The following is a 20,316-nucleotide window of genomic DNA, read 5'->3' as shown; positions in this document are numbered from 1 at the left end:
AACCTAGTTTGTTGTTGTGACCATTAAGTCTCCTACAAAGCCACACTGGTAAACAGCCTGAGATTAAGGTTAAGAGGGATGTGTGCTCACCTGGTGGACCTGCTCAATGTCACGCAGGAAGATCTGCTGGTTGCGGGATACAGAGGTGGAGCGGTGGTAGTCCACCAGCTCGTTAAGCGAGTTGAACTTCACCACCCACAGGAAGTACTTTCCTGCCCCATCACGCAGGACTTTGAAGTGCTGAACGTCATTTCCAAACCTGAGGAGACGGGGGACAGAGGAAGAGAACCATGGGTAGCTGGCCAGCAGCAGACAGACAACAGAAAAAGAACTGCTGAAACAGAACAGAGAAAAGAGATCCCAACGGCCAAAGGAAATACATGTGGACATGTTCTCTTAGCAACACATTAGGAAGACAGACTGTCTCTATAACAGTGTGAACACAGGTCATGACCCCATGGATGGTAACGCTGCAGACAGAGATAAACCAGCCTCTTCCACAGCCATCAGGGGGATTAGTCTCTACTAAGACAAACTCCTTGTTCTGTACTCAGAGGGCAATAGACAGCTGGAGTCACATAGTGATCACTTTAATTATCTTGAATTGTCTATCTAATTTACATAGACAGACACTACAGCAACATGACAGTGAGGGCTGCTGAATTGAGCCTTTTTAAGTAAAGCAGAGTGGAAACAGACTTGGGAAATCAAAGAGTTTGCGTCAGTATTGTGCAAGCTGGAAAGAGAGAGCTGAAATCCTGCTGTAAAATGACTGTCAGTGAGCTGGAGTTAATGCTCATAGACACCAGGGGGCAGCACAGAACACTGGGTAAAAAAGAAAGCTGCTAGTGCTGTAGTGTATTTAAACACAGGAAGAGAAAGAAGAGAAACATAGCAAATGTTTGTGTCTGTTATCCAATACATTGTACGGTGCGCAGAGCAGTCCCTCGCCCCAACATATGTAGAACAGGGCTTCTAAACCTTTCGTGTGTGTGTTCATTTACTTGACAGAGAGGGAGAAGTCCCCTGGCGCACTCTCACTCTCTCGGATGAGGAAGGCCCCGTCTTGCCTCTGTTTGTTCAACATCTCCTCTGCCTTGGCACGGGGGATCTTGCCAAAGAACCACCTGGAGGGAGGGACAGCACCACACACACACACACACACACACACACACACACACACACACACACACACACACACACACACACACACACACACACACACACACACACACACACACACACACACACACACACACACACACACACACACACACAGGGTCAGGGGAGAGAACACAGCCGGACCAGCATGAGGCAAACAGACATCTGCTCCCTCACAATCAGGGACGACACATGGTCATCTCCCACTGTTACAGTCCTAAGAGATTATACAGTATTTCAGATAAAGCCTCTGCCCCAGTCAACCGATTAATACTGCAGGTAGGAGAACCAGAACCGTGGGCATTGTGTACAGTGAGGGCACAGGAGTTGAGGAGTGGGGATTGCGTGCTGTGCTGTTGAAGCAGAGCCTGTCTCACTCCCAGCAAGGTCTGTGATAGCAGCCCTGGCTGGGCCAATGGCAGCTGTAGCAGCAGGGGGCAAAGAGAGAGCGAGAGAGAGAAAGCGCTCTCTCCGGTTAATTATTAACCAGAGCAGCCAGAGAGATGACATCTTGGCTCCTTTGCATGAAAGTGAAAATCAATAATAAAATTACCAAGACCTAATCCTCTTTGCATTTGTGCCCTCTATCGGCCGGCCCCCGCCTACAGCTCCCTGTCTGATAAAGGTGCCGGCAGAGCAATTAAAGCAGGCACGGAAAGAGCAGCCAGGCCATGTGGAGCCAGACTGGTTGCGTCTGTCTCTCTCTCTCTCACACACACACACACACACACACACACACACACGCACACGCACACGCACACACAGATATAAATGCCACTATGGAAAAGCAATCTAAAGCTATTTTGACTCACTATAGCAGGCTCCCAAATGTGTTATTACTTATACCACTTCTACTATAAGGATGGTCCAAAAGTTCCATATTTCATGGTCTGGTCTGTGAATACATACCGGGAGATGAAATGCAGAGGCACATTAACATCTAGCGTTGGCTGAAGCTACTGTATTGCATGTGGGTAGTTGCCATAGGGCCAAAACAAAAGTGAACAAATTATTTATTCAAAATTGAAAGTAAAAAAAGATAGTTGCAAAAGCGTATATCTAAACAATTCAAAATGTTCTGTGGCCACTTTTTATTTTAAATTTGTATCCAATTTAATGAAACATTTCATGCATTAGTGCCTTGAGTTTGTCCTCTGGTGTGACATAAGTAATACTAATATGACGGTTTAATGATTCTCAAATACATAAGAAAATTATTTTTTCTAATTATCAGTTACTTAGTTTTTAAATAAAATTTTTATTGGTGTAACTCTATAGAACATGACGTCCCACCGATGGACAATACACAACAACAATGTTACGGTTAAAAAGTAATTAATGAAACTATGAAGTTTCTGACCGCTCTAAAATGCAACTTCTAAACATCAGTAACGGATCCTCATTAAAGTATTTAAAATGTACTCATAACAAATTACAGGATCTCGAAAAAGTCCTGCACTGCTATTTTTCATCACTAGCTCCCCGAGTCGGGAGTGGGTAATTTGTGAGCCTGTTTCCTTCCTTGGATGTGGAAGCCGTTTCTTAGGCTCCGAGCCGGAATCTAACTCTGATTCCACGTTACCCATGATCACCATGGTATGCACAGAAAGTACCATCGGAAATTGATAGGGCACACAATCAAATTAGATGTCAGCGCCACGAAGGGCACGCCACCGGTCGAGGTTATAGAGTCACTAAAAGCCTTAGAGTACCTGCATGGATTTTAGGTCTGATAAATACACACATCCCCAACGGTCAGCACTCGTTGGCATGTATTAGCTGTAGAACAGTTATCCAAGTAACGTTGGAGCGATCAAAGGAACTGATTTAAATGAGCCATTGGCAGTTTCACTGTACCGGCTGTGTGTACTAAGCCTGGCATGTCTTAATCTTTGAGAGGAATATGCTACTGGCAGGATCACTCAGGGAGACACCCCACGTGCAGCGAGGTGCAGGGGCACAGTTATCCAGTGATGGAGGAGACCCAAACGAACCAGTGGGAGGCCCCTCTCCTACCAACAGCCGAAGCCGTGGGAGCCCAAAGCACCACTTGAGAGGTGTTCTGTTGGAGGGTATTTGGAGTATATCGCAAAATGGGGTTTGAGAAACACAACGTGTCTCTGACACTGGTGGGTAATAAATTGGAGGCAGGGTTAACAATCTCCAAAGGAGGTGCCTACCCAGGGTGGATCACGTACGCCAATTGGACAGGAGTAATTGGTGGCATAGACAAAGACAGATCAAGGGAATGGATGGTCTAATGCAGAGAGTGATAACCAGTAGTGGGAGCACCACAGCCAGTCCCCAATATCACTAGGGCCATGTTAAAGAACCAGGCTTTCCCAAGCGGCAGAGAGACACAGATGCCGCCGGAGCAATGGTCACCTGCAGTGATTGAAAACCTGGCGTGGTTGCAAAAGGATACTGCACAAATAGGGTAAGTGTACCATCAAAATCTATACTGAACAAAATCAAACGCAACATGTAAAGTGTTGGTCCTACTGAGCTGAAATAAAAGATCCAGGACATATTCCAAACGCACAAAAGGTGTATTTCTCTCAAATGTTGTGCACAAATTTGTTGACATCCCTGTTAGTGAGCATTTCTACTTTGCCAAGATAATCCATCCACCTGACAGTTGTGACATAACAAGAAGCTGATTAAACATCATTATCATTACACAGGTGCACCTTGTGCTGGGGGACAATAAATGGCCACTCTAAAATGTGCAGTTTAGTCACACAACAATGCCACAGATGTCTCAAGTTAAGGGAATGTGCAATTGGCAAGCGGACTGCAGGAATGTACAACAGAGCTGTTGCCAGAGAATTTAATGTTATTTTCTCTACCATAATCCCCCCCCCAAAAGTCATTTTAGAGAATTTGTCAGTACGGTGGGGTGCTCAGTAGGAGTTTAGACATTTGTAACATTTACTGCTCAAATTTTTTAATTTATTTTAATATAAAATGAAAGACCTCTCAAACAAAGTTTGATAACTTTACTTACATGTTTTAAGAAGACAAAAATATTTGATAGAATGTGTGAAAAGTTCCGACTAAGCTTAATGGGTACAGAGTTTACAGAGGGTACCCTTTAAGCCCATGGTTGTTCCAAATAAGCACACCTCTTAAATAATCAATTTTATTTAGATTAATATAATCTCCCCCAAATAAATAAAAATAAACTGATCATTATTATTCATCATGAAAGTAGCACTCATAACAGGGGGGGGATGTCATATCCACAGAGATCAATAGACTTAGTTTTTTGTTCTTGCCGACCAGTACACACCCGATTCAACTAATCATAGACTTCAATCAAGACATGATTAGTTGAATCATGTATGTTATTGCTTGGTTAGAACACAAACCTGAACCCACACTGGCCCTCTGTGGATAAGAAGCCATGCAACAAAGACCATAACACACACAACTGTCAATGAATTATCTGAAAGATGATTCACATTTGATGTACTGAAAAACAGGATACAAGATACAAATCCTATATATCCCACCTCCCGCAGCAACAGTGACTGGCAGCAGAGCTGTGCGCACTGAGTGAAGCGCTGAAGCCACTGCGCACAGACATAAAATCGGTCTAATTTACTTGAAAGTCTACAAAGTGAGACTTTGTCCTCATCTTTCTTGGCTATTTACATTTTTTTTCGACGTTAGTTTAAGTCTGCTGCTTCAACTGATAGTAAACAGGCACCCTAATCAAATCCCAAATCTCTCACAGACACACATGACAAGACTTGAGTAGCCACGTTACCACGGTAACCTACCACCCTAAACCTATTTAATCCCATTAGTCACAATAGTGACCGCAAAAAAACTTTCAGTTATAAGGCTCAGACAATTTTACTTAATGATGTATCAATACATTTCCATCAAATATTGAAATAATAAAGGGTCTCAACGAAAGATGTGTAGTGTCACATGTTTCGTGTAAATTGTCACATGACCAGAGCTGTTTACTTCCTGGTTGCACCATAAGAAGACGATGGCTGCATCAAAGCTCCCAAACAAAAGGTTAGTAAAGTATGTTAACATTAAGATAGGACAAAGATTTTTAATACACATCATCTTTAAAGGTTATATCCAAGATGGCATAGCAGTCAGACGTCCTTTGTCCTCGTCTTGTCCCGTGTATATATACATTTACATCTTTCTTCGCATATCTTTTATATATTTTCTTTTCCAAAAACTCAACTTCAAAACACTCTCCTGCAACCCACCTCACCAATTTAAAAAAGAAGAAGTATTATTTACCTCAAATCTGAAATCCACAATAGAAGCTAGCCAGTTTACTGGCTAACGTTAGTATTCAGCTAACCACGGTTTGTGGTCATCAGCTATCTAGCTCGAAAAGCTATCGCCAGTTTTGTACAACACGACTCAGACCAGAACATACCGGATCTATTTCTCTCCCCATATCCCCGGATTTCAACCGCAAGCTCTGGACATTTACACCTGGATCTCGCAGCTAGCTAGCTGCTATCCGTGTGACTATTGGCTTACGTCGATCCCGGAGCAAACATCAATTATTCCGGAGCTAGCCAGCTGAAGAGTTCCATCAGCCACTCCTGGTCTACAATCACCTATCCGGACCCGTTTTACTGCCGATGCGGAGCCCCACCGGGCCTTCACGACTGAACTACCGACGTTATCTGCCCGAGGGAGTTATCCAACTGGCCCCTCTGTCGCGACATTACCTGAACGCCCATCTGCGGCCCGCTAATCGTTAGCTGTCTTATCGGCTGCTATCTGAATAGGTCTATCGGACAATTTTTCTATTTTGCCAATTGGATTGATCCCCTCTACCACACGGAACCCCACTAATCTACCGTCGGAAACGCACGAGGTGGCTAAAAACAGACCTCCATCCTATGCTGGCTTGCTACCGATGGCCCGGCTAGCTGTCTGAATCGCCGTGACCCCAACCAACCTCACTACTCACTGGACCCTTATGATCACTCGACTAAGCATGCCTCTCCTTAATGTCAATATGCCTTGTCCATTGCTGTTCTGGTTAGTGTTTATTTGCTTATTTCACTGTAGAGCCTCTAGCCCTGCTCATTATACCTTATCCAACCTTTCAGTTCCACCACCCACACATGCGATGACATCACCTGGTTTCAATTATATTTCTAGAGACAATATCTCTCTCATCATCACTCAATACCTAGGTTTACCTCCACTCTATTCACATCCTACCATACCTTTGTCTGTACATTATACCTTGAAGCTATTTTATCGCCCCCAGTAACCTTCTTTTACTCTCTGTTCTGGACGTTCTAGATGACCAATTCTCATAGCTTTTAGCCGTACCCTTATCCTACTCCTCCTCTGTTCCTATGGTGATATAGAGGTGAATCCAGGCCCTGTAGTTCCTAGCTCCACACCTATTCCCCAGGCACTCTCTGACTTCTGTAACCGTAATAGCCTTGGTTCCATGCATGTTAACATTAGAAGCCTCCTCCCTAAGTTTGTTTTATTCACTGCTTTAGCACACTCTGCCAACCCGGATGTTCTAGCCGTGTCTGAATCCTGGCTTAGGAAGACCACTAAAAATTCTGAAATCTCCATTCCTAACTACAGACAAGATAGAACGGCCAAAGGGGGCGGTGTTGCAATCTACCGCAAAGATAGCCTGCAGAGTTCTGTTCTACAATCCAGGTCTGTACCCAAGCAATTTGAACTTCTACTTTTAAAAATCCACCTCTCTAAAAACAAGTCTCTCACCGTTGCCGCCTGCTATAGACCACCCTCTGCCCCCAGCTGTGCTCTGGACACCATATGTGAACTGATTGCCCCCGATCTATCTTCAGAGCTCGTGCTGCTAGGCGACCTAAACTGGAACATGCTCAACACCCCAGCCATCCTACAATCTAAGCTTGATGCCCTCAATCTCACACAAATGTATCAATGAACCTACCAGGTACCACCCCAAAGCCGTAAACACACTTGCCCTCTAAATACACCTCTGCTGTTTTCAACCAAGATCTCAACGATCACTGCGTCATTGCATGCATCCGTAATGGGTCAGCGGTCAAACGACCTCCACTCATCACTGTCAAACGCTCCCTGAAACACTTCAGCGAGCAGGCCTTTCTAATCGACCTGGCCGGGGTATCCTGGAAGGGTATTGATCTCATCCTGTCAGTAGAGGATGCCTGGTTATTTTTAAAAATTTTTAAATGCCTTCCTCACCATCTTAAATAAGCATGCCCCATTCAAGAAATTTAGAACCAGGAACAGATATAGCCCTTGGTTCTCTCCAGACCTGACTGCTCTTAACCAACACAAAAACATCCTATGGCGTTCTGCATTAGCATCGAACAGCCCCCGTGATATGCAACTTTTCAGGGAAGCTAGAAACCAATATACACAGGCAGTTAGAAAAGCCAAGGCTAGCTTTTTCAAGCAGAAATTTGCTTCCTGCAACAAACTCAAAAAAGTTCTGGGACACTGTAAAGTCTGTGGAGAATAAGAACACCTCCTCCCAGCTGCCCACTGCGCTGAGGACAGGGAACACTGTCACCACCGATACATCCACTATAATTGAGAATTTCAATAAGCATTTTTCTACGGCTGGCCATGCTTTCCACCTGGCTACCCCTACCCCGGTTAACAGCACTGCACCCCCCACAGCAACTCGCCCAAGCCTTCCCCATTTCTCCTTCTCCCAAATCCAGTCAGCTGATGTCCCGAAAGAGCTGCAAAATCTGGACCCCTACAAATCAGCCGGGCTAGACAATCTGGACCCTCTCTTTCTAAAGTGATCTGCCGAAATTGTTGCAACCCCTATTACTAGCCTGTTCAACCTCTCTTTCGTGTCGTCTGAGATTCCCAAAGATTGGAAAGCAGCTGCGGTCATCCCCCTCTTCAAAGGGGGGGACACTCTTGACCAAAACTGCTACAGACCTATATCTCTCCTGCCTTTCTAAGGTCTTCGAAAGCCAAGTCAACAAACAGATTACCGTCCATTTCGAATCCCACCATACCTTCTCCGCTATGCAATCTGGTTTCAGAGCTGGTCATGGGTGCACCTCAGCCACGCTCAAGGTCCTAAACGATATCCTAACCGCCATCGATAAGAAACAATACTGTGCAGCCGTATTCATTGACCTGGCCAAGGCTTTCGACTCTGTCAATCACCACATCCTCATCGGCAGACTCGATAGCCTTGGTTTCTCAAATGACTGCCTTGCCTGATTCACCAACTACTTCTCTGATAGAGTTCAGTATGTCAAATCGGAGGGCCTGTTGTCCGGGCCACTGGCAGTCTCTATGGGGGTGCCACAGGGTTCAATTCTTGGACCGACTCTCTTCTCTGTATACATCAATGATGTCGCTCTTGCTGCTGGTGAGTCTCTGATCCACCTCTACGCAGAAGACACCATTCTGTATACCTCTGGCCCTTCTTTGGACACTGTGTTAACAACCCTCCAGACGAGCTTCAATGCCATACAACTCTCCTTCCGTGGCCTCCAATTGCTCTTAAATACAAGTAAAACTAAATGCATGCTCTTCAACTGATCACTGCCTGCACGTCCAACATCACTACTCTGGACGGTTCTGACTTAGAATATGTGGACAACTACAAATACCTAGGTGTCTGGTTAGACTGTAAACTCTCTTTCCAGACTCACATCAAACATCTCCAATCCAAAGTTAAATCTAGAATTGGCTTCCTATTTCGCAACAAAGCATCCTTCACTCATGCTGGCAAACATACCCTTGTAAAACTGACCATCCTACCGATCCTCGACTTCGGCGATGTCATTTACAAAATAGCCTCCAATACCCTACTCAATCAATTGGATGCAGTCTATCACAGTGCCATCCGTTTTGTTACCAAAGCCCCATATACTACCCACCACTGCGACCTGTACGCTCTCGTTGGCTGGCCCTCGCTTCATACTCGTCGCCAAACCCACTGGCTCTAGGTCATCTACAAGACCCTGCTAGGTAAAGTCCCCCCTTATCTCAGATCTCTGGTTACCATAGCAGCACCCACCCCAGCAGGTATATCTCACTGGTCACCCCCAAAGCCAATTCTTCCTTTGGCCGCCTCTCCTTCCAGTTCTCTGCTGCCAATGACTGGAATGAACTACAAAAATCTCTGAAACTGGAAACACTTATCTCCCTCACTAGCTTTAAGCACCAGCTGTCAGAGCAGCTCACAGATTACTGCACCTGTACATAGTCCATCTATAATTTAGCCCAAACAACTACCTCCCCCTACTGTATTTATTTATTTTGCACCCCATTATTTCTATCTCTACTTTGCACATTCTTCTCAACTTGCCTACCTGGTTAAATAAAGGTGAAATAAAATAAAAAAGGTGTCTAGTATTGATATATGCATTTGCAATTACTTAACTTTGTTCAGTGTGGTCATAGAATGAGTAAACATGTTGACGGCAACAATAGTGACCGGTGGGATAACACAGTGCATCCAGGTATACACATACATAATTCTTGTTCTACCTAACTTTCTACTCTGTTCTTTCTTTTAGTTTTACTTTGAGTCAAGTTCTGGATATGTTGGATTTTGGTGACCGCCCAGACAAGGCGTGCAACGTTGCAGTTATCCCTCAGTGATTGTGATAGCGATGGGTCAGATATGGACTATGAGGGGGAGACAGGCCATTTGCCAGCCAGGCTGTTGAATGTATATGCAAACAGATGATGACAGGAACAACATTATCAGTGATGATGACCTACCCCTCACCACGCCACACTCTCCTCCCTGAGACTGGGTTGGGTCATAGACCCAGTGTCGTTCTTGGTGTTGCAGAGCAATCTCAGGTGCCTCAAGGTTGCAAGTTCCTTCATGACAACCTCCTCACTTCGCTTGCACTCCTCGATGAAATTACAAAAAGAGGATACGGGAGTTCTGGAACGATAAGGCAAAATTGTCTGATGTCCCATTCAAGCCATAGAAGGACTTCATGAAGTTACCCCGGGGTCCGGTTGCTGGTCCAGTTGCTGGTCCGTTAGAAAGACAATAACATTGTCACAGTGGCAAAAAACATGGAGGAGAAATACAGTGAGACCTCTGTCAAGAGATGGAACAAGGAGCGATGTGCCTTTTCACAAAATCCCACAACCAAAATGCATCAACCGATACAATGAGCACATGGGTGGTGTTGAACTTCACAACCTACAGGTTTCAAGATACCATATCTCCATCAGGTCTAAGAAGTGGTGGTGGCCCATCTTTGCATGGTCTCCCAACAGTGCACTCGTAAACAGCCATTTATTTTACAGAGATGTTATGGGAGGGACCATCAACCTGGTCACCTTCTCATTGATAGTGGCACATATGCAAAAGTTTGGCACGAAACCACTGAGCCACGGAAGGAGATCTCTACTGGCTGCTACTGTTGAAGATCAGGCAAGATATGACTAAGCTTCTCACTGGCCAATCAACACGATGCACCGGTTCCATAGATGTCATCATTGTGACGAACGCACTACCTATGCATGTGAGAAATGCAAAGCGCCACTGCACATTGAGTGCTTCAAGATATACCATGGACAGTAGAAAAGGAGATAAGAGCGAATGAAAAAGGGCTGAAAAAGCCAATAAAAGAAAAATAGATAAGTCAATAAAGGGTGAGGAGAGGCAGTACAACGGACTCACGGAAGAAAAGAAAAGTCGACGAAAAAGGGAAAAAGACCATCAAAATGACTGAAATGTTTTTGGAAAAGAGGATCAATTGATTCAAGACATACTGTATGCCAGTAGGTCTGACTGATCACAGTTCAAAATAGTGATGCACAAACTAATCGTGCACTTGGTTCTGAAGCCTACCTCTATGATATATATGTATGTATGTGTATAATATTATTTATTTTTTTGTCCAGTGTAGGCCTCTACTTGAATGCATGTTCTACAGGCTACCTCTATCCTAAATGTTACCTTTATGTTCAATGTGAATGAATGACACGACTGCTATGCAGTTGTCATTGTGACATTTTAGTGCAACATTCACTAACAATGTTAATGAATATTACACTAAAGTACAATTTCAAATGTTACAATAAAGTAACAATATTAATGTTTCGATACATGTTGCACTAAAGCAACAATGTTACAATGTTGAAATACATTGATGGTTGTGTTTTTTTGTTTTTGCTCTGTATTCATATCGGTGTTGTATAAGGGTTCTGATATGTAAAATAGCCACACTAGATTGTGATGGGCATTCTAGTGGCAATGCTGGGGACTGACAGTGACAGAGTTTTAAATGTGTTAATAACTGGGCTGGAATAAAGAATTTTCATGACTGCATTGGAGAAATATGTTAATTCAGTATACATCACATTATCCCACCGGTCACAATTGTGACCAACCATAAAACAGACTTTTTCACCTACTTTTCCATGAAAATGTAAAAAAAATTATGATTGATTATTTCAAAGGGTTACTAATGACACAAGATTTTGATATTTTCATGTCTGGGAAAAATTCAGGATGAAATGGGTTAAAGGGGCAGCTGAATATTTTGGATAAAAGACTCGGGTCACAAAAATGTAATTTAATTGAGCAATATACACCACATAACAAAGCATGGTCATCCGTTGTTTTGTGTTTTTTTATATAATTATGGCGGAAAAATATTTTGCCGGGTAGCTCGTACATTTTTTCCATCTACCTGCACCAGTGGCTGGTTGGCCAAAAAGTAGGCCCTGATGGCAATGGCAGAAAAGTTAAACTATTTTTTCTGTACTTCATTGCAAAAGAACCCTCCCCAGCGCAATGGTGCCCGAATGCTGGCTCGTTGTTTAATCATAGAATTGGGTCACACCATGTGGACATTGATTACATGTTGTCCCCAAAAGCAAGCAGAACTATTCGGAAATATAATGGACGGACTTGGGGACTGCTATTTCTTGAAACACACTTCTGTGTCATAAGAACAAGAGTAGGGGAAGGGAATTGTATTCATTTGTATATTAATTAACAAACAGCAGTCCCACCATTGGACAATTACCACATTTGGTTCAAAATTGTAAGAAAACAAATGACACACTGCATGAAATTACTCATGATCCAAGCTTTTAGTCATAGGATGTCACAATTTTAACCAGTTAAATTAATGTGTTTGCTACTTTGGATAAAAAAGGTCTGTCACGTCAACTACTCATGTACTGTACCCAAAATAAGGCAGGCTAGTTGGTGTGTGTGCGCACTTGCTGCCTGGTGCCACTCCGTCACAGCTAGTCTATAGAGGGACAAAGGGCAAACTCCTGCCCCACTACTACTGGCATGGGATCAGATCACAACTGTCCCCTACACTAAGGCTACACTCAGGGCTTCCATTACACAGACAGACTGAGGGTAGGGACCAGACAAGAGATAACTTGTTTCTGCTGAACATCTCTTCCCCATGATCACAGCCACACCTGTTACTCACAACTCACACTCTGCCCACACCAGCTGACCTGACCTCCGCTTTCTCTCTGCTCATTAACACAGACTATGGATCAGCCATTTCTCACTATCCAAGTCCGGGCATTAATCATCAATAAATTGGCCCTGGAGCAGTTGCTAACAGCTTATACCTGCACTATATATCTGCATTCACTGTACACAGACAGACAAAGCCTAGGCAAGGCATAGCTCCTTGGGACAGAGACAGCCAGACCCAGCCCCCTCCATACTCCAAAATCCCACCTGATAAAATCCCAGTGGCGATGAAATAAGGGTCAATATTAAATTAAGTATAAGAGGCCCTGAGCACACTAATACAGAGAGCGTTAATCTGGCACTGTGTGCTCCAGAGGTAATATCCTCTAAGAAACCTCAGTGCTTCAATGAACACACAGGGAGAAGATTCCACTGCGGTGGTACTGGCTATTTCAGCACAGTACTAGGAGTTGACGGGACTGTTCTTTTTCAATTCAGACAGTTGTTTCATAGTGCCAAATCAATGTGATACATTGAAGCTGTGGCCCAGCGTGACCTGGCAGTCATGATGAGTCCTGTTTGCCTATACCCCGAGTCAGCAACAATAAGCTGGAGAGGTGAGTCCTCCTGAGTCATAATAGGAGTCTGGGTCAGGTGGTTCATACTTACGAATGTGCTTTCATCTCTATGTAGTTCTTGGGGATGAAGCCGTCTTTCCCGCTCAATTCTGCTTTGTACCAGTTCTGGTCACACTCTTCATTTAATACCTAGAGAAGGGAAGAGAGAGAGGTTAACAATATATCACATCTAGTAAACAGAGTACTTCTCTGGTCACTGTGAAGGGGAGCTGAAACGGTTTTGTATCCACTAATATGGCACAGCCATAAACGACAGACAGACACGTTTGTCTGTTGTGAGTACACTCATTTACCAAGCAAGCAAGCCTCCATGACACCAGGCCAGCTGTGGGAGCACTCTTGTCTGAGAGACGTACGTGGTTTGCAGGTTTGGGGGCACTGGTGCATGAGTGTGTCTAAGTTTGTGTGTGTGGCTGTTGTTGTTGAAAGACATGCACCTGTACACTGGTGCAGTTAGTCATGTAAAGCCTCTGGCTTGAACACTCATAGTCAGATGAAAGAAACTGTCGTCATCAATTCTCACCAGGGTTCTGACTCACAGTAATATATTGACACGTCCCACTCAAAACAAAGATATTCCAACCTCCATCTGTCCTGACTGAACACACAAATATCAGACCTTCTGGCTTCAGTACAGCCTTTCCATTTCAGAAGAAATAGGAGTCATACTAGATATAGTTTAGAATACACAGGTATTTCAATGTGATATGCTGACCACAGGCTTCAGTGTTGGGACACACTTCATGGTCTCTGCTAGGTGTTGAAACACCTTTAAACCATACTTGACAATGTGTGATCAAGGGAGGAACTAGGCCTACATCTTTTTGTCTGCAAAAAAAGTGTTGAGGAAATAGAGTGTGCAACATCCTTCCTGTGCACAGAGCACTGGGAGAGAGAGAGCCAGAGATAGAAAGGAAAGTGAGGCAGAGTGGGTGTGCCACCACTGTCACACCAGAGGGTTCTTAAAGCCTGCAAGGCTTTTTGGGCGACCTGACCAAATTCACATTGAAATGTGTGTTATAGATCTGTAATTCGCATTGAAAGCAAGTCTAAGAAGCAGTAAATCTGTTCTATATGCGCTATTTCTATGCTTCCCATGCTTAAGTTTCATTTTTTGCATCTTTTACGTTCGGTTTTGTACACCAACTTCAAACAGCTGACAAAAAAATATTTTTGGTTATGGAAAAGATATTTCACAGCAGTTTAGATGGTACAATGACTATCTACACTATACTTGCTTGTTTTGTCACAAAAACTGAAATTAGGCAAACTATCAGAATTTTATCAACCAGGAAAAGCTGGAGCGATTTCTGCATATTGCATCTATCTTTAAACCTAACCTGAAATACCCAAGGGGCGGTTGCATTGCGTGCAGAATCAAACTCTTTTTGATTTACATAGATGGCTGACAGGTGAGGCAGTGACGATAAACTGAGTAACTCAACTAAAGCACCTGAATCCTTCGCAGATAGTGGTTTAGTGTTTAGTGTCTGCGGGTTCACATAACTTGGTCACACAGACCACATCAGAGTGTGTGAATTGGCCTGGAGGACCTGTGAGAAGAGGGGCTACAGATAGACTACAACCTTCAGGCACTCAGCACCTCAACCACATCCAGCAACAAGAAGGCTTCTTAAGCCCCCATCAAACACAATACAGGCTCTGATCCAGAGCTATAAAATGATCTTCCAACTATCAGATAAGAGGGTTGCTCCGGGTGAGATTGATTTCTCCCTTTTCTCACACAGACAGTAATTTACACAGTAGGCGTGTAGTTCCCCTAGAAGGGAAGGCAGACTGGTACAGCACAGTTTAGTTGGCAGGCTGTGTTGAACAGTGAGTTGTGCAGCAGTACAGAGGGCTTCTGACCACAGAATATTGATCTATGCATTACACAGCGGTTGGGAAACATCTCCATAATGCATACACAACAATGTAAATGCAGCTAGACATGTTGTCTATCAGGTATCATTTTACATTGTTCACAAAAGAAAAGCTGCAGCTATGGTAGAGAGGAAGGACCTACTCATGTCACAACATCTAACCGTCATAGCCCTATCTGACCAGACACTACAGACACTACAGACACTTCAACTTTCAGTGTCTTTTAATCCCGCCCCATCCTGTAAGAGTCAAGTTTTTCTTCGGTGTGTAGTGTTGATCTGAAGCCCACGCAAGCAACCAGTCCCCCTGGTGGTAAAAAACACTATGGCTTAGTGGAAAGAGGCAAGCAGGAGACAACTTTAACAGGAATCATGTAAGACTACGTGAAGGCATCCCAGGCCATCAGTGTCAGCAGTACAGTGTCAGTGTTGAGATTGACATTAGGGCTATCCACTCTTTCCACCACACCCTCCTACTTCTCAAAGCCCCGATGATGGGGGTCTGGCAATTTCCCCCCCAGCTGTTCACTGGCCTCAGTGCTCTCTGACCTCTCTGCTCCAGCTAGCCTGCAGCACACCAGCTGTCACTGTGGAACCACAGCCACTACGGCACAAGAGACAAAATTACAGAGGGGGGAAGGAGGGAGGAGTCCATGCCTGTGGCACTATGATAATGTGAGTGAATGTGAATAGGTTGTGAGGAGCACAGGGGGGAGACGGGCACAGTGATGGAAGAGTATGCCTGTGGCAGTGTGTATGTGGTCTTACAATTGGTGGGGCAATGCAGGCAGGCAGCCTCTGGGCGTGACTGATTGCAAATGTGTAGACGTGGCAGACATGCGGTCTGGAACTCTGAACTCCAGGTGATCTCACTTTCTCTACATCTTATTACAAACACTACACTCCACCTTAGTCTCATCACCTACACAGTTCACGACTTATCTACCTCAAACATAACAGCTCACAGACACTCCCTCATGTTCTCTTGCAGATATTACAAAAGGCTTGGATTTTCGTGATTTTAGGGGTAAGGCCATTTGCCCAATCTACCAGGGCACCAAGGCAATTAACCAAAATAGTCAATTAAATTGATTTGAAAACCAAAAAACAACTATTCTCTTAAGAAAAGCATAAGTGTATGTAAATGTAAATAAAACATTAGCCTACATGTCAAAGTGTAGGCGATAGACTGTGTATTGGCTAAAGCCTGTCATGTCCAGACCAAAGCTGACATGAGGCGCCTGAAAATGAAATGTAACCAAACTTTAAATGAGACTTTTAAACACACACACGGCTAAACACCAGTCATGTTTGACAAATATAATGTACAGGCCTCGGTGTAACACTCATTCCTTCGACGATAAACGCGAAGCCGACCATCACCTCTGGTGGGACAAAACCGCGACTCATCAGTGAAGGCGATGTTTGTGCCCATAGGCGATGTTGTTGCTGGTGATGTCTGGTGAGGACCTGCATTAAAACAGGCCTACAAGCCCTCAGTCCAGCCTCTCTCAGCCTATTGCGGACAGTCTGAGCACTGATGGAGGGATTGTGCGTTCCTGGTGTAACTCGGGCAGTTGTTGTTGCCATCCTGTACCTGTCCCGCAGGTGTGATGTTCGGATGTACCGATCCTGTGCAGGTGGTGTTACACGTGGTCTGCCACTGCGAGGACAATCAGCTGTCTGTCCTGTCTCCCTGTAGCGCTGTCTTAGGTGTCTCACAGTACGGACATTGCAATTTATTGCCCTGGCCACATCTGCAGTCGTCATGCCTCCTTGCAGCATGCCGAAAGCACGTTCACGCAGATGAGCAGGGACCCCGGGCGTCTTTCTTTTGGTGTTATTCAGAGTCAGTAGAAAGGCCACTTTAGTGTCCTAAGTTTTCATAACTGTGACCTTTATTGCCTACCGTCTGTAAGCTGTTAGTTTGTCTTAATGACCGTTCCACAGGTGCATGTTCATTAATTGTTTATGGTTCATTGAACAAGCATGGGAAACACTGTTTAAACCCTTTACAATGAAGATCTGTGAAGTTATTTAGATTTTTATGAATTATCTTTGAAAGACAGGGTCCTGAAAAAGGGACATTTATTTTTTTGCTGAGTTTATATTTATATAAATACAAAAGTATGTGACACCCCTTCAAATTTGTGGATTTGGCTATTATAGCCAGACCGGTTGCTGAGCGGTGTATAAAATCGAGCACACAGCCATGCTTTCTCCATAGACAGATATTGGCTTTACTGAAGACCTCAGTGACTTTCAATGTAGCACCATCATAGGATGCCACCTTTCCAACAAGTCAGTTTGTTAAAATTCTGCCCTGCTAGAGCTGCCCCGGTCAACTTTAAGTGCTGTTATTGTGGCATGGAAACGTCTTGGAGCAACAACGGCTCAGCCGAAAAGTGGTAGGCCACACAAGCTCACAGAATGGGACCACCAAGTGCGGAAGGGCGTAAAAAATTGTCTGTCCTTGGTTTTTAACACTCACTACCGAGTTCCGAACTGCCTCTGGAAGCAACTGTTCGTCGGGAGCTTCATGAAATGGGTTTCCATGGCCGAGCAGCCACACACAAGCCTAAGATCACCATGCGCGATGTTCCAACATCTAGTGTAAAGCCTTCCCAGAAGAGTGGAGGCTGTTATAGCAGCAAAGGGGGGACCAACTCCATATTAATGACCATGATTTTGGAATGAGATGTTCAACGAGCAGGTGTCCACAGTGTACAGGTCCTGTAGTGTACTTGAGGCACTGTTCGTTCACAAAGGAGAGAAAGGCCAGTGCCTGTTGCCCACTGAAACATCACCAACCTTGCAATCTGAGCGGAGGCAGTGAACATTTTGAAACTATTTAACCATAATTGTAAATGTTGGAAACCTGGACGTTTCGTAATTTTATGAGGCATGTCTTACCATGTTCCGACCATTGGAATGTTAAGGGGATTCTTTTATAAACACTTCCTCATATGCCATTGAAACCAGTATTTCTCTCAGGTTCAACTTTATTTTGTTATCCAGCAGCCAAATTCACAATCCTAGTCATATTAACAACCCATGCTTGTTGTTGCGTCTTCAGTCTACATTTCTGAAGGATATTTTCATCTCTGTCATATTCAACCGCTCGCATTTGCGGTGCACTTTTGAGAACAGTGTTTTCCCGCTAATTGCATTTTGGAACATTTGCACTTATATCCTACTGCCGTGTGCGCATTGCTGCGCTTATAATGTGAAGAAATAGCCTAATAGTTGATCAACATTTTAAGCTAAACGTTTTGATCTGTTGCATCAGCCTCATTGCTTTTTGAAGTTTGATGTACAGAGGTTGTATTAATTTGGGATCTGTTGTAACAACTGTCCCAGAGTCTGTTTGGAATATTTATCTCACACACAGAATGACAAGCTGACCAGTAGAATAGGTACATTTTTGTACTATGGGGGATAGTAGATTGACATAGGCTAGTGATTTTGCTGTTTGTTACTCATCTTGTTGGCTGACGAAAAGTAAATGTGGACAGTTCTAACATCTTCAATATGTGCCTCGGAATTCCATAAGGACGCGTGTCGTTGCAACTACGATGTGTCGGTTTTCACTTGTATATGTATGTATATTTTTTACAGCTCTCGGGATATAATTATTGTTTGGATAACCTTATTTACTATTATGTATTGTTTTTTTATCTTAATTTGTTTCACTCTTTATGCGTTGTGCACTGCAAAGAACACCGGAAGAAGAATTATCACAGTGAATAATTGTAATATTTGTTTATGTGTCAATTAATCCCATAAGGGATGGGTTGCCAACTTGCGATTTGACAGGAAAATAAAATGTAATTCATTGCAGCCTACTTCGGAGCTATGACACCTGAGAGAAGGACCAGATCGTGTGTCGGACATTGAATAATAAGAATTAAGATATCTGAGAGAGCTATGTGAGTGAGAGGTGCTTCGGAGCACGGTGATTGGCAGCCAGGAGAAGGGAATTAGAATTATATTCAGCACTTTGGCTGTAAGGCATGGATTATTTTAGGGGAATTATGGCCATACATGGCGGTCGATGCCGCCGGGAAATGCAAGGCCTGTTAACACATATCTAAACACTCACTGCTGATTCACGCACAGCATCATTTTAAATCTGTGGACTACCAGTGCCTTAGGGGTCCTGGTAAAAGTGTGATCTAATGGTGTGAGTGACTGAAGCTCATGATGTGTGTGGGTGATGGTGTGAAAGAGCTACAAGGGCCATTTTACCCTGCATGGTGAGCTAGAAGTGGTTACAAGAGTCAAGTAAAAAGTGAGAGTAGGGCTGTGGCGGTCACGGAATTGTGTCAGCCGGTGATTGTCAAGCAAATAACTGTCCGTCTCACGGTAATTGACCGTTAATTAACATAAACACATTTAGCATCTCCTGGCTTCCACACATAGCCTACAAGCCACTGATGCAGGCCTTTGGAACATCTACATTTTAAAAAGTCTAATAAATACATGTAATATAGCCTACACCTTCACAATAAATCCATAATTTTTTTAGACAGGTCTAAAGAAACATGATATGAAGAAAATATATTTCAGAAGAACAGAATAGCATACTCAGTTGTCCTTTTGTTATGTCCTGATCTGGCTATGCCAAATGGCTGTGGGCTACAATAGTTCATTTAGCAGACAAGATTTGCTTAGAATTCCGTGGCATTATTTTATAGTATGAAGAATACAATTGAAAAAAAGCTGAATAAAATAGTAAGGATATTTTCTCCAAACGATTTGAGGGAGTGCGCACATATTCTGTGTTGAGAGGTTAACAAAGAAATAGGTCCTCCTATATGCTTAATTTAGAGTTATTAATTTAACTTTAGTTGTTCTAAAATGTTGGGCTATATATTTAGATGTTTTATATATTGAAAGGCTGCATGATGCGACTAACGATGATTTGAAAAAAGTAGCTAGAAAGGCATGAGCTCTGCTTCGTTTTTTTGTGCAGCCTGTACACACTTTATCAGTCTCTCATTCACAATTTGACAAGCACTTGATAATGCCTCAAATTTCACAACAGCATCCCCTTTGTGTGGCCGTAATGCACCATGCCTTTTGCTGCTGTTGTGCCCTTGTCCCGGAGTGCTGCGTTGTGCCCTTCTCCCTGAGTGCTGAAAAGCACCTCTCACTCACATGGCTCTCCATCACATGATTGGGTCTTTCTCACAGGCTACAAGTGAAG

General features: G+C 43.7%; 1 protein-coding gene across 1 annotated transcript in view; it reads right to left on the bottom strand.

The window, feature by feature from the left end:
• The window catches only part of LOC139565510 (growth factor receptor-bound protein 2-like), a 49,998-nt gene that overhangs the window by 2,074 nt on the left and 27,608 nt on the right, over nucleotides 1-20,316 (bottom strand). The window contains exons 3-5 of the mRNA XM_071385910.1: nucleotides 13,256-13,353; nucleotides 1,005-1,127; nucleotides 91-259 (exon numbers count right to left, since the gene is read on the bottom strand). Coding sequence (XP_071242011.1) covers nucleotides 91-259; nucleotides 1,005-1,127; nucleotides 13,256-13,353 — 390 coding nt within the window. The remainder of the gene's footprint in view (nucleotides 1-90; nucleotides 260-1,004; nucleotides 1,128-13,255; nucleotides 13,354-20,316) is intronic.

This window comes from Salvelinus alpinus, chromosome 36, assembly GCF_045679555.1.
Source record: "Salvelinus alpinus chromosome 36, SLU_Salpinus.1, whole genome shotgun sequence".
Taxonomy (NCBI): Eukaryota; Metazoa; Chordata; class Actinopteri; order Salmoniformes; family Salmonidae; genus Salvelinus; species Salvelinus alpinus.
The sequence above is the reverse complement of the archived record's forward strand: the minus strand, read 5'-3'. Positions and strand labels throughout refer to the sequence as shown.